General features: G+C 37.8%; 1 protein-coding gene across 1 annotated transcript in view; it reads right to left on the bottom strand.

Annotated features, from left to right (window-relative positions):
- The window catches only part of LOC137215513 (zinc finger protein 850-like), a 101,493-nt gene that overhangs the window by 68,038 nt on the left and 19,336 nt on the right, over positions 1 to 14,119 (bottom strand). Inside the window, exons 5-6 of the mRNA XM_067720796.1 lie at positions 1,298 to 1,424; positions 931 to 1,026 (exon numbers count right to left, since the gene is read on the bottom strand). Of these exons, the coding sequence (XP_067576897.1) occupies positions 931 to 1,026; positions 1,298 to 1,424 (223 nt within the window). The remainder of the gene's footprint in view (positions 1 to 930; positions 1,027 to 1,297; positions 1,425 to 14,119) is intronic.

Raw genomic sequence — 14,119 nt, 5'->3', positions numbered from 1 at the left:
GCAGAGCAACTAAGCCCATGCACCACAACTACTGAGCCTGTGCTCTAGAGCCCACGAGCCACAACTACTGAGACTGTGTGCCACGACCACTGAAGCCCATGCACCTAGAGCCCGTGCTCTGCAACAAGAAGCAACCGCAATGAGAAGCCCGTGCACCATAATGAAGAGTAGCCCCTGCTCGCTGCAACTAGAGAAAGCCCACGTGCAGCAACAAAGACCCAATGCAGACACAAATAAGTAAATAAAATTAACAAAACAAAAAAAAGAATAGCCAGCACAACTCTAAAAAAAAAGTGTACTCAACTGGGAAAAGAAAGGGACTGAGTGTCAAGGGTAAGAGACACTCACTTTTAAATGTTATCTTTTGGACTGTTTATATTTTTTAACTAAGTGCGCATACATTATATTTCAAAAAAATTAAAGGAATGAAAGGTGTAAATAAGCAGGAAGGAGGTAACAGTTTGTAAGCCAGAAACTTTTAAACCTATGTGGGATTGTGAGAGTTGTGAAGTACAATGGAAAGTGTGAGTATTGTTACAAAACAAATCTGAGGCTTTTCAAAATAGAAAGAAAAGGAATCTAACTCTGAAACAAATGTGTTTTTAAAATACTATACATCCACCAAATACTGAATACATAAGAAAAAACCCTATGAACACAAAGCAAAGAGAGAGCTTAAGGATCATAGAGAGGGACACTAATCCTGAAAGTAACGCTGTAAATGAACTAGGGAAGTTTTGGTATCTAAAATTTGAAAAAAGGAAGATAGCTCCAATACAGTATTTGGAAGTGTCACCATAATCCAAGGCATTCATACCTTTTGTCACTGTAGAAGACTTAAGCAAATCTTGGAAAATGTGAAATGGTATCAACCCCCTGAACAACTGTCATGTGTCTTTCTCATTCAGACCTGCATTTTCACTTATTCACCTGGACAGGGCCTCCCAAGCATTTCTTCTTCTATCACCCATGGTTCCTCTTCCTGCTCCAACTTGAAGATCACATCTGGTTTGGTGACTTCGCAGCCTATTATGAAAGACAACAAAGGACTTGGATATTAATGCTGGAGACAACCATCCAGACCTTGGGTTGAGTCCTGGGGACTTGAGGGCCTATGAAAGATGAGGATGGAGGAACTTCCACAGTGAGACAAAGTAATTAGCCTTTACCCTAAAGACAAGCACATACAATGAAATGAAGAAAGGGAAGGCTAGTTAAAGACATCTGGCAAGTTGAAGTCGTCACAGATTTCAAAGATAGAAAAGAATTCTGTGTAAAATTGCAAAGTTACCCTTACCCACTGTGACTAGGTTGCTATAGTTCTCCAGCATCACATCACGGTACAAGTCCCTCTGAGCAGGTTTCATTTGCTGCCATTCCTCCTGGGTGAGGTCCACAGCCACATCCTTAAATGTTACTGTTCCCTGTAAAAAGACAATTTGAAGTCATCAGAACTAAACACTGTGGTCAAAACATCTAAGAACCCATTTAGCTGATCAGATACCATATATCAGGCTTGCATATTTATGTAATTTTGTATTTATACTATATGGAAAAAATATACCGTAATAGAAATATCCTGTAGAAGTATGTTAATTACTGAATCAGCAAACTGATGAATTCATTATCTATTATTCAGGAAGCTGGAAACAGTGGTCACTGATTTATACTAGGCTGTGACAGAGATGACACAGACATGATTCATACGTAACTGGCTCAGAACCTGTCCAAGCAATTATGTAATCTAGTAAGAAAGAGGACTTGAAAATAGTGGGGAAGGAGGAGAAATAAAGCTGGAGGAAGGAGGAGAGGTATGAAAATTTGAACATGCAAAATTTGATATTTCTAGGACTTCCAGATGGAAATGTCCACTATGCAGCTGGAGGTATGAAGAAAGGAGATGAGAATTTGTTAGCCATCAACTGAAAATTGGGAGCTGAATCCATGGCAGAAGGATATGAGTGGTTGTAAAGAACATATATGGTAGATTGGTTCAAGATGGTGGAGTAGAAGGACGTGTGCTCACTCCCTCTTGCAAGAGCGCCGGAATCACAACTAACTGCTGAAAATCGTTGACAGGAAGACACTGGAACTCACCAAAAAAGATGCCCCACATCTAAAGACAAAGGAGAAGCTGCAATGAAATGGTAGGAGGGGTGCAATCACAATAAAATCAAATCCTGTAACCGCTGGGTGGGTGACTCACAATTATACCATCCACTGGAGTGAGGATTCTGAGCCCCATGTCATGATTGCCAACCTGGGGGTGTGGCAACAGGAGGGGGAATTCCCAGAGAGGCAGACTTTGAAGGCTGGCAGGATTTGATTGCAGGAAATAGACAGGACTGGGGGAAACAGAGACTCCACTCCTGGAGAGCACACACAAACCAGTGTGCACATCAGGACCCAGGGGGAAGGATCAGTGACCCCATAGGAGAACCAGACCTACCTGCTAGTGTTGGAGGGTCTCCTGCAGAGGCAGGGGGTGGCTGTGGCTCACCACGGGGGACAAGGACACTGGCAGCAGAAGTTCTGGGAAGTACTCCTTGGCAGGAGCCCTCCCGGAGTCCACCATTAGCCCCACCAAAGAACATGTAGCCTCCAGTGCTGGGTCACCTCAGGCCAAACAACCAACAGGGAGGGAACTCAGCCCTACCAGACAAGTGGATTAAAGTTTTACTGAGCTCTGCCCACCAGAGCAACACCAGCTCTACCTACTACCAGTCTCTCCCATGAGGAAGCTTACACAAGCCTCTTATATAGACTCATCCACCAGAGGGCAGACAGCAGAAGCAAAAAGAACTACAATCCTGCAGCCTGTGGGAAAAAAACCACATTCACGGAAAGATAGACAAAATGAAAAGGTAGAGGACTATGTACCAGATGAAGGAACAAGATAAAACACCAGAAAAACAACTAAATGAAGTGGAGATAGGCAATCTTCCATTAAAAAGAATTCAGAATAATGATAATGAAGATGATCCAAAACCTCAGAAAAAGAATGGAGGCAAAAATGGAGAAGATGCAAGAAATGTTTAACAAAGACCTAGAAGAATTAAAGAACCAAAAAACAGAGATGAACAATACAATAACTGAAAAGAAAAATACACTAGAAGAAATGAATAGCAGAATAACGGAGGCAGAAGAATGGATAAGTGAACCGGAAGAGAGAATGGTGGAATTCACTGCTGCAGAACAGAATAAAGAAAAAAGAATGAAATAGATTATTACTCAGCCATATAAAGGAACAAAATTGAGTTATCTGTAGTGAGGTGGATGGACCTAGAATCTGTCATACAGAGTGAAGTAAGTCAGAAAGAGAAAAACAAATACTGTATGCTAATGCATATATACGGAATTTTAAAGAGCAGTACTGATGAACCTAGTGGCAGGTCAGGAATAAAGATGCACATGTAGAGAATGGACTTGAGGGTATGGCAGAGAGGGAAAGCTGGGATGAAGTGTGAGAGTAGCATTGACATATATACACTACCAAATGTAAAACGGATGGCTAGAGAGAAGCAGCTGCATAGCACAAGGAGATCAGCTCAGTGCTTTGTGACGACCCAGAGGGATGGGATAGGGAGGGTGGAAGGGAGGCTCAAGAGGGTGGGGATATGGGGATATATGTACACATATAGCTGATTCACTTTGTTATACAGCAGAAACTAACACAACATTGTAAAGCATTTATACTCCAATAAAGATGTGAAGAAAAAAGAAAAAAATAATGAAAAGAAATGAAGACAGCTTAAGAGACCTCTGGGACAACATTAAACGCAAAAACATTCACATTAGAGGGGTCCCAGAAGGAAAAGAAAGAGAGAAAGGACCCAAGAATATATTTGAAGAGATTATAGATGAAAACATCCCTAACATGGGAAAGGAAATAGCCACCCAAGTCCAGGAAGTGCAGAGTCCCAGGCAGGATAAATGCAAGGAGAAACACACCAAGACACATAGTAATTAAATTGACAAAAATTAAAGACAAAGAAAAATTATTAAAAGCAACAAGGGAAAAATGACAAATAACATACAAGGGAATTACCATAAGGTTAACAGCTGATTTTTCAGCAGAAACTCTGCAAGGCAGAAGGCAGTGACATGATATATTAAAAGTGATAAAAGGGAAGAATCTACAACCAAGATTACTCTATCCAGCAAGGATCTCATTCAGATTCAATGGAGAAATCAAAAGCTTTACAGACAAGCAAAAGATAAGAGAATTCAGCACCACCAAACCAGCTCTACAACAAATGCTAAAGGAACTTCTCTAAGTGGAAATCACAAGAGAAGAAAAGGACCTACAGGGCTTCACTGGTGGTGCAGTGGTTGAGAGTCCGCCTGCCTATGCAGGGGACACAGGTTCGTGCCCCAGTCTGGGAAGATCCCACATGCCGTGGAGCGGCTAGGCCCGTGAGCCATGGCCACTGAGCCTGCATGTCTGGAGCCTGTGCTCCTCAACGGGAGAGGCCACAACAATGAGAGGCCTGCGTATGGCAAAAAAAAAAAAAAAAAAAAAAAAAGACCTACAAAAACAAATGCATAACAATTAAGAAAATGGTAATAGGAACAAAGATATCAATAATTACACTAAACGTAAATGAATTAAATGCTCCAACCAAAAGACATGGGCTTGCTGAATGGATACAAAAACAAGACCCATATATATGCTGTCTACAAGAGACCCACTTCAGACCTAGGGACACATAGAGACTGAAAGTGAGGGGATGGAAAAAGATATTCCATGCAAATAGGAATCAAAAGAAAGCTGGAGTAGCAATACTCATATCAGATAAATAGACTTTAAAATAAAGGATGTTACAAGAGACAAGGAAGGACATTACATAATGATCAAGGGAGCAATCCAAGAAGACATAACAATTATAAATATATATGCACCCAACATAGGAGCACCTAAATACATAAGGCAAATGCTAACAGCCATAAAAGAGGAAATCAACAGTGACACAATAATAGTGGGGGACTTTAACTCTCACTTACACCAATGGACAGATCATCCAGACAGAAAATTCATAAGGAAACACAAGCTTTAAGTGACATAATAGACCAGATAGATTTAATTCATATTTATAGGACATTCCATTCAAAAACTGCAGATTACACTTTCTTCTCAAGTGCACATGGAACATTCTACAGGATAGATCACATCTTAGGTCACAAATCAAGCCTCGGTATATTTAAGAAAATTGATATCACATCAAGCATCTTTTCTGACCACAACACTATGAAATTAGAAATAAATTACAAGGAAAAAACACAAACACATGAAAGGTAAACAATACGTTACTAAGTAACCAAGAGATTACTGAAAAAATCAAAGATGAAATTAACAAATAGCCAGAGACAAAATGACAACGAATACACGATGATCCAAAACTGATGGAATGCAGCAAAAGTAGTTCTAAGAGGGAAGTTTATAGCAATAGAATCCTACCTCAAGAAACAAAAAAAATCTCAAATAAACAATCTAACCTTACACCTAAAAGAACAAGAGAAAGAAGAACAAACAAAACCCAAACTTAGACGAAGGAAAGAAATCATAAAGATCAGAGCAGAAATAAATGAAATAGAAACAAAACAATAGCAAAGCTCAATAAAACGAAAAGCTAGTTCATTGAGAAGATAAACAAAATTGATAAACCTTTAGCCAGACTCATCAAGAAAAAGAAAGAGCAGACTCAAATCAATAGAGTTAGAAATGAAAAAGGAGAAGTTACAATGGACACCACAGAAATACAAAGCATCATAAGAGACTACGACAAGCAACTCTGTGCCAATAAAATGGACAACATGAGCAATGGACAAATTCTTAGAAAGGTGTTACCTTCCAAGACTGAACCAGGAAGAAATAGAAAATATGAACAGACCAATCACCAGTAATGGAATTGAAACTGTGATTAAAAATCTCCCAGCAAACAAAAGTGCAGGATCAGATGGCTTCACAGGTGAATTCTATCGAACATTCAGAGAAGAGCTAACACCCATCCTTCTCAAACTCTTCCAAAAAATTGCAGAGGAACACTCCCAAACTCATTCTATGAGGCCACCATCACCCAGATACCAAAACCAGACAAAGATACTCCAAAAATGAAAATTACAGACCAATATAACAGATGAAATTAGATGCAAAAATCCTCAACAAAATGATAGCAAACAGAATCCAACAGCACATTAAAAGGAAAATACACCATGATCAAGTGGGTTTTATCCCAGGGATGCAAGGATTCTTCAATATACACAAATCAATCAATGTGATACACCATATTAACAAATTGAAGAATAAAAACGATATGATCATTTCAACAGATGCAGGAAAAGTTTTTGACAAAATTCAACACCAATTTATGATAAAAACTGTCCAGAAAGTGGGCATAGAGGGAACCTATCTCAACATTATAAAGGCCATATACAACAAACCCACAGCAAACATCATTCTCAATGGTGAAAAACTGAAAGTATGTCCTCTAAGATCAGGAACAAGACAAGGATGTCCATTCTTGCCACTATTATTCAATATAGTTTTGGAAGTCTTAGCCATGGCGATCAGAGAAGAAAAAGAAATAAAAGGAATACAAATTGGAAAAGAAATAAAACTGTCACTATTTGCAGATGACATGATACTATGCATAGATAATCCTAAAGATGCCACCAAAACACTACTAGAGCTAATCAATGAATCTGGTAAAGTTGCTGCATACAAAATGAATGCACAGAAATGTCTTTCATTCATATATACTAACAACAAATGATCAGAAAGAGAAATTAAGGAAACAATCCCATTGCTACAAAAAGAATAAAATACCTGGAATAAACCTACCTAAGGAGGTAAAAAACCTGTACTCAGAAAACCATAAGACACTGATAAAAGAAATCAAAGATGACACAGATGGAGAAATATACCATGTTCTTGGATTGGAAGAATCAACGTTGTGAAAATGACTATACTACCCAAAGCAATCTACAGATTCAATGCAATCCCTATCAAACTACCAATGGCATTTTTTACAAAACTAGAAAAAAAATCTTAAAATTTGTATGGAGACACAAAAGACCCGGAATAGCCAAAGCAATCTAGAGGGGAAAAAACAGAGCTGGAGGAATCAGACTCCCTGACTGCAGACTATACTACAAAGCTACAGTGATCAAGACAATATGGTACTGGCACAAAAACAGAAATATAGACCAATGGAACAGGATAGAAAGCCCAGAGATAAACCGATGCACCTATGGTCAACTAATCTATGACATAGGAGGCAATGATATTCAATGGAGAAAAGACAGCCTTTCAATAAGTGGTGCTGGGAAAACTGGACAGCTACATGTAAAAGAATGAAATTTGAACACTCCCTAAAACCATACACAAAAATAAAGTCAAAATGGATTAAAGACCTAAATGTAAACTGGACACTGTAAAACTCTCAGAGGAAAACATAGGAAGAACACGCTTTGGCATAAATCACAGCAAGATCTTTTTTGACCCACCTCCTAGAGTAATGGAAATGAAAACAAAAATAAACAAATGGGGCCTAATGAAACTTAAAAGCTTTTGCACAGTGAAGGAAACTGTAAACAAGACGAAAAGACAACCCTCAGAATGGGAGAAAATATTTGCAAATGAATCAATGGACACAGGACTAATCTCCAAAATATATAAACAGCTCATGCAGCTCAATATTAAAAAAACAAACAACCCAATCCAAAAATGGGCAGAAGACCTAAATAGACATTTCTCCAAAGAAGACACACAGATGGCCAAGAAACACATGAAAAGCTGCCAACATCACTAATTAAAGAAATGCAAATCAAAACTACAATGAGGTATCACCTCACACCAGTTAGAATGGGCATCATCAGAAAATCTACAAACAACAAATGCTGGAGAGGGTGTGGAGAATAGGGACCCTCTTGCACTGTTGGTGGGAAAGTAAATTGATACAGCCACTATGGAGAAAGTATGGAGGTTCCTTAAAAAACTAAAAATAGAATTACCATATGATCCAGCAATCCCACTACTGAGCATATACCCAGAGAAAACCATAATTCAAAAAGACACATGCACCCCAATGTTCACTGCAGCACTATTTACAATAGCCAGATCATGGAAGCAACCTAAATGCCCATCGACAGATGAATGGATAAAGAAGATGTGGTACATATATATAATGGAATATTACTCAGCCATAAAAAGGAAGGAAACTGGGTCATTTGTTGAGACGTGGATGGATCTAGAGACTGTCATACAGAGTGAAGTAAGTCAGAAAGAGAAAACCAAATATCATATATTAACGCATAGATGTGGAACCTAGAAAAATGGTACAGATGAACCTGTGTGCAAAGCTGGAATAGAGACACAGATGTAGAGAACAAACGTATGGACACCAAGGGGGGAAATTGGGGGCAGAGTTGTGTTGTTGTTGGTGGTGGGATTAATTGGGAGATTGGGATTGACATATATACATTAATATGCATAAAAGAGATAACTAATAAGAAACTGCTGTATTAAAAAAATAATAAAATAAAATTCAAAAAAAAAGAACATACGTGGTAGGTAAAGGGCCAAGGTCAGAATCAACCATTAAGCATCAATGAAAGGGTCTTAGGTTTTTGTTTCTTGCTTATATTTACAGTCGTGGGATGAGAATCAAAACTATGAGAGTGGTGTGACAGAAACTAAAAAACAAATGATAAATTTTTAGAAAAGAATGTTACTTGATCACAGAAACCAACTCTTCCTCTCCATTTAAAAACTTCAGTATCCAAATAAGGAAAAATCTTTACCTGCAAAGGCTCTAAGAAAGAAATATATATCCCATATTTGGGAGAATATTCAAGAAACAGTATAAATAAGATAGAAAAATGGGAAATACAAATGGAAATTACCCAAAGCTGAATCACAATTAATGTTTCTCAGAAACTATCTCTATGATCATTACTACCATCAATATCATCATCACTGTCATTTATTGAGTACTTATATGCCAAGCATTGTTAGAATTTCTTTAGATATATTAACATCCAAAATTCCCCTAATAAGGTTATGAAGTAGCTACTGTTATTATCCATTTGAAAGGTAAGGAAACCAGCACTAAGAGTTAACTTTCCTAGGGTCATAAAGCTACTATGTGGTAGAGCTGAGATTCCAGCCCAAGCAGTGTAGCTGCAGAGCCCATGATTTTATCCATCATATTATACTTCTCCAAGTCAGCAGGAAGTCTCAGAATCCCAAAAATATTCCCACAAGAGAGTCTGCTGCCCTCTGAGACCAGGGGTGGGGGGCACACCTGGGCCTCTTCTGTTCCTTGAGCCTAAGCCTCACCCCCCACAGCCCCCAGGGCCTTTTCCAGCCCTGTGGGTCCTGAGCATTTGCCGCACCAACCACCCAAACCTCACCCTTGCTTAGGCCCTGCCCTCCACAGCCAAGGCCTTTCTCCCCCTCCTTTTTTATCTATTTCTTTTCCCTCCTCTTTTTTATTATTGTGGTACAGATGTACCTTCCGGTTGTTTATACATCTATATTTAAAATTTTATATTCTTCCTAACATATCTGTTAGTTTCCTAGTCTAATTTTATTTTTTACTTTGCTATTGTTCTTTTTTTTTTTTTTTGCTGCCCCAGGTGGCTTTCAGGATATTGGTTCATGAGCACGGGGTCAGGCTGTAGCTCCTGCAGTGGGAGCTCTGAGTCTGAACCACTGGAATAACAGAGAACCTCAGACCCCAGGGAATATTCAACGCAGTGAGGTCTTACAGAGTTCCTCATCTCAGCACCAAGACCCAGCTCTACCCAATAACCTACAAACTCCAGTGTTGGAAGCCTCAGGCCAAACAACCAGTAACACAGGAATAATATCCCACTCATAAAAAAGAAAAAAAAAAGAGACAGCAAAAAAAGATGTCACAGATGAAGGAGCAAGCTACAAGACCAAATAAGTGAAGAGGAAATAGGCCATCTACCTGAAAAAGAATTCAGAGTAATGAGAGTAAAGATGATCCAGAATCTCAGAAATAGAATGGAGGCATGGATTGAGAAAATACAAGAAATGTTTAACAAAGATCTAGAAGAACTAAAGAACAAACAGAGATGAACAACACAATAACTGAAGTGAAAAATACACTAGAAGGAATCAATAATAGAATAACTAAGGCAGAAGAACAAATAAGTGAGCTGGAAGACAAAATGGTGGAAATAACTGCCGAGGAGCAGAATAAAGAAAAAAGAATGAAAAGAATTGAAGACAATCTCAGAGACCTCTGGGACAACAATAAACACACCAGCATTCGAATTATAGGGGTCCCAGAAGAAGAAGAGAAAAAGAAAGGGTCTGAGAAAATATTTGAAGAGATTATAGTTGAAAACTTCCCTCACATGGGAAAAGAAATAGTCACCCAAGTATAGGAAGCACAGAGAGTTCCATACGGGATAAACCCTAGGAAAAACACACCAAGACACATCTTAATCAAACTAACAAAAATGAAATTCAAAGAAAAAATATTAAAAGCAGCAAGGGAAAAACAAAAAATAACACACAAAGGAATCCCCATAAAGTTATCAGCTGATTTTTCAGCAGAAACTCTACAGGCCAGAAGGGAATGACAGGATATACTTAACGTGATGAAAGAGAAAAACCTACAACCAAGATTACTCTACCCAGCAAGGATCTCATTCAGATTCGAGGGAGAAGTCAAAAGCTTTTCAGACAAGCAAAAGCTAAGAGAATTCAGCACCAACAAACCAGGTTTACAACAAATGCTAAAGGAACTTCTCTAAGTGGGAAACACAAGAGAAGAAACAGACTGACAAAAACAAACCCAAAACAATTAAGAAAACAGTAATAGGAACATACATATTGATAATAACCTTGAATGTAAATGGACTACATGACCTAACCAAAAGACACAGACTGGCTGAATGGATACAAAAACAATACCCATATATACGCTGTCTACAAGAGACCCACTTCAGACCTAGGGATACATATAGACTGCATGTGAAGGGATGGAAAAAGATACTCCATGCAAATGCACATCAAAAGAAAGCTGGAGTAGCAATACTCTTATCAGATAAAATAGACTTTAAAATAAAGACTGTTACAAGAGATAAGGAGGGACACTACATAATGATCAAAGGATCAATCCAAGAGGAAGATACAACAATTATAAATGTTTATGCACAACACAGGAGAACCTCAATACATAAGGCAAATGCTAACAACTATGAAAGGTGAAGTTGACAGTAACACAATAATAATAGGGGACTTTAATACCCCACTTACACCAATGGACAGATCATCCAAATACAAAATAAGTAAGGAAACACAAGCTTTAAATGACACAACAGACCAGATAGATCTAACTGATATTTATAGAACATTCCACCCAAAAGTAGCAGAATACAATTTCTTCTCAAGTGCACATGGAACACTCTCCAGGATAGATCACATCTTGGGTCACAAATCAAGCCTCAGAAAATTTAAGAAAATTGAAATCGTACCAAGCATCTTTTCTGACCACAACGCTATGAGATTGGAAATCAACTACAGAAAAAAAAAACTGTAAAAAACACAAATACATGGAGGCTAAACAGTGCACTACTAGATAATCAAGAGATCACTGAAGAAATCAAAGAAAATATTTTAAAAATACATAGAAATAAATGACAATGAAAACACAGCAACCCAACACCTATGGGACGCAAAAGCAGTTCTAAGAGGGAAGTTTATAGCAATACAATCTCGCCTCAAGAAACAAGAAAAATCTCAAATAAACAATCTAACCCTACACTTAAAATAACTAGAGAAAGAAGAACAAACGAAACCCAAAGTCAGTAGAAGGAATGAAATCATAAAGATCAGAGCAGAAATAAATGAAATAGAAATGAAAAAATAGCAAAGATCAATAAAACTAAAAGCTGGTTCTTTGAGAAGATAAACAAAATTGATAAACCCTTAGCCAGACTCATCAAGAAAAAAAGGGAGAGGACGCAAATCAATAAAATTGGAAATGAAAAAGGAGAAATCACAATTGAAACTGCAGAAATACAAAGGATTATAAGAGACAACTACAAACAACCATATGCCAATAAAATGGACAACCATGAAGAAATGGACAAATTCTTGGAAAGGCACAATTTTCCAAGACTGAGCCAGGAAGAATTAGAAAACATAAACAGACCTATCACAAGTAATGAAATTGAAACCGTAATTAAAAATCTTCCAACAAATAAAAGTCCACAACCAGATGGCTTCACAGGCGAATTCTATCAAACATTTAGAGAAGAGCTAACACTCATCCTTCTCAAACTCTTCCAAAAATTGCAGAGGGAGGAACACTCCCAAATTCATTCTGCAAAGCCACCATCACTCTGATACCAAAACCAGAAAAAGATATCACAAAAAAAGAAAATTATAGACCAATATCCCTGATGAACATAGATGCAAAAATCCTCAACAAAATACTAGCAAACAGAATCCAACAGTACATTAAAAGGACCATATACCATGATCAAGTGGGATTTATCCCAGGGATGCAAGGATTCTTCAATATACGTAAATCAATCAATGTGATATACCACATTAACAAATTAAGGAATAAAAACCATATGATCATCTCAATAGATGCAGAAAAAGCTTTTGACAAAATTCAACATCGATTTATGATAAAAACTCTCCAGAGAGTGGGCATAGAGGGAACCTACCCATATATGACAAACCCACAGCAAGCATCATACCCAATGGTGAAAAACTGAAAGCATTTCCACTAAGATCAGGAAGAAGACAAGGATGTCCATTCTCGCCACTCTTATTCAACATAGTTTTGGAAGTCCTATCCACAGCAATCAGAGAAGAAAAAGAAATGAAAGAAATACAAATTGGAAAAGAAGAAGTAAGACTGTCACTGTTTGCCAATGACATGATACTATACATAGAAAATCCTAAAGATGCCACCAGAAAACTACTAGAACTAATCAATGAATTTGGTAAGGATGCAGGATGCAAAATTAAGGCACAGAAATCGCTGGCATTTCTATACACCAACAATGAAAAATCAGAAAGAGAAATTAAGGAAACAATCCCATTCACGATTGCAACAAAAGAATAAAACCTAGGAATAAACCTGCCTAAGGAGGTGAAAGATTTGTGTTCAGAAAACTATAAGACACTGATGAAAGAAATCAAAGATGACATAAACAGATGGAGAAATATACCATGTTCTTGGATTGGAAGAATCAATATTGTGAAAAGACTATACTACCCAAAACAATCTACAGATTCAATACAAGCCCTATCAAAATACCAATGGCATTCTTCAAAGAATTAGAACAAAAAATTTTACTATTTACAATAGCCAGGACATGGAAGCAACCTAAATGTCCATCAACAGATGAACGGATAAAGAAGATGTGGCATATATATACAATGGAATATTACTCAGCCATAAAAAGAAATGAAACTGAGTTATTTGTAGTGAGGTGGATGGAGCTAGAGTCTGTCATACAGAGTGAAGTAAGTCCGAAAGAGAAAAACAAATGCTGTATGCTAACACATATATGGAATCTAAAAAAAAAAAAAAAAAAAAAAAGGTTCTGATGAACCTAGGGGCAGGACAGGAATAAAGATTCAGACGTAGAGAATGGACTTGAGGACACAGGGAGGGGGAAGGGTAAGCTGGGATGAAGTGAGAGAGTAGCATGGGCATATATACACTACCAAATGTAAAACAGACAGCTAGTGGGAAGCAGTTGCATAGCACAGGGAGATCAGCTCAGTGCTTTGTGACCACCTAGAGGGGTGGGATAGGGAGGGTGGGAGGGAGGGAGGCACAAGAGGGAGGGGATATGGGGATATATGTATACATATAGCTGATTCACTTTGTTATACAGCAGAAACTAACACAACATTGTAAAGCAATTATATTCTAATAAAGATGTTAACAGATAAATTAAATTAAATTAAATACATGAGGAGTGCCTTTTTTAATGTAAAAAAAAGACATGAGACATGGAGAAGAGAAAGGAAAATGGCAGACATAATTTAGTGTCAACATTAGTGGTAAATGGATTGAACAATCAAAAAGGCAGAGACTGTCAGACTGGATAG

Source organism: Pseudorca crassidens, chromosome 20 (genome assembly GCF_039906515.1).
Source record: "Pseudorca crassidens isolate mPseCra1 chromosome 20, mPseCra1.hap1, whole genome shotgun sequence".
NCBI classification, from domain to species: Eukaryota; Metazoa; Chordata; class Mammalia; order Artiodactyla; family Delphinidae; genus Pseudorca; species Pseudorca crassidens.
Note: the sequence above shows the minus strand (reverse complement) of the source record. Positions and strands in the feature narration are given on the sequence as shown.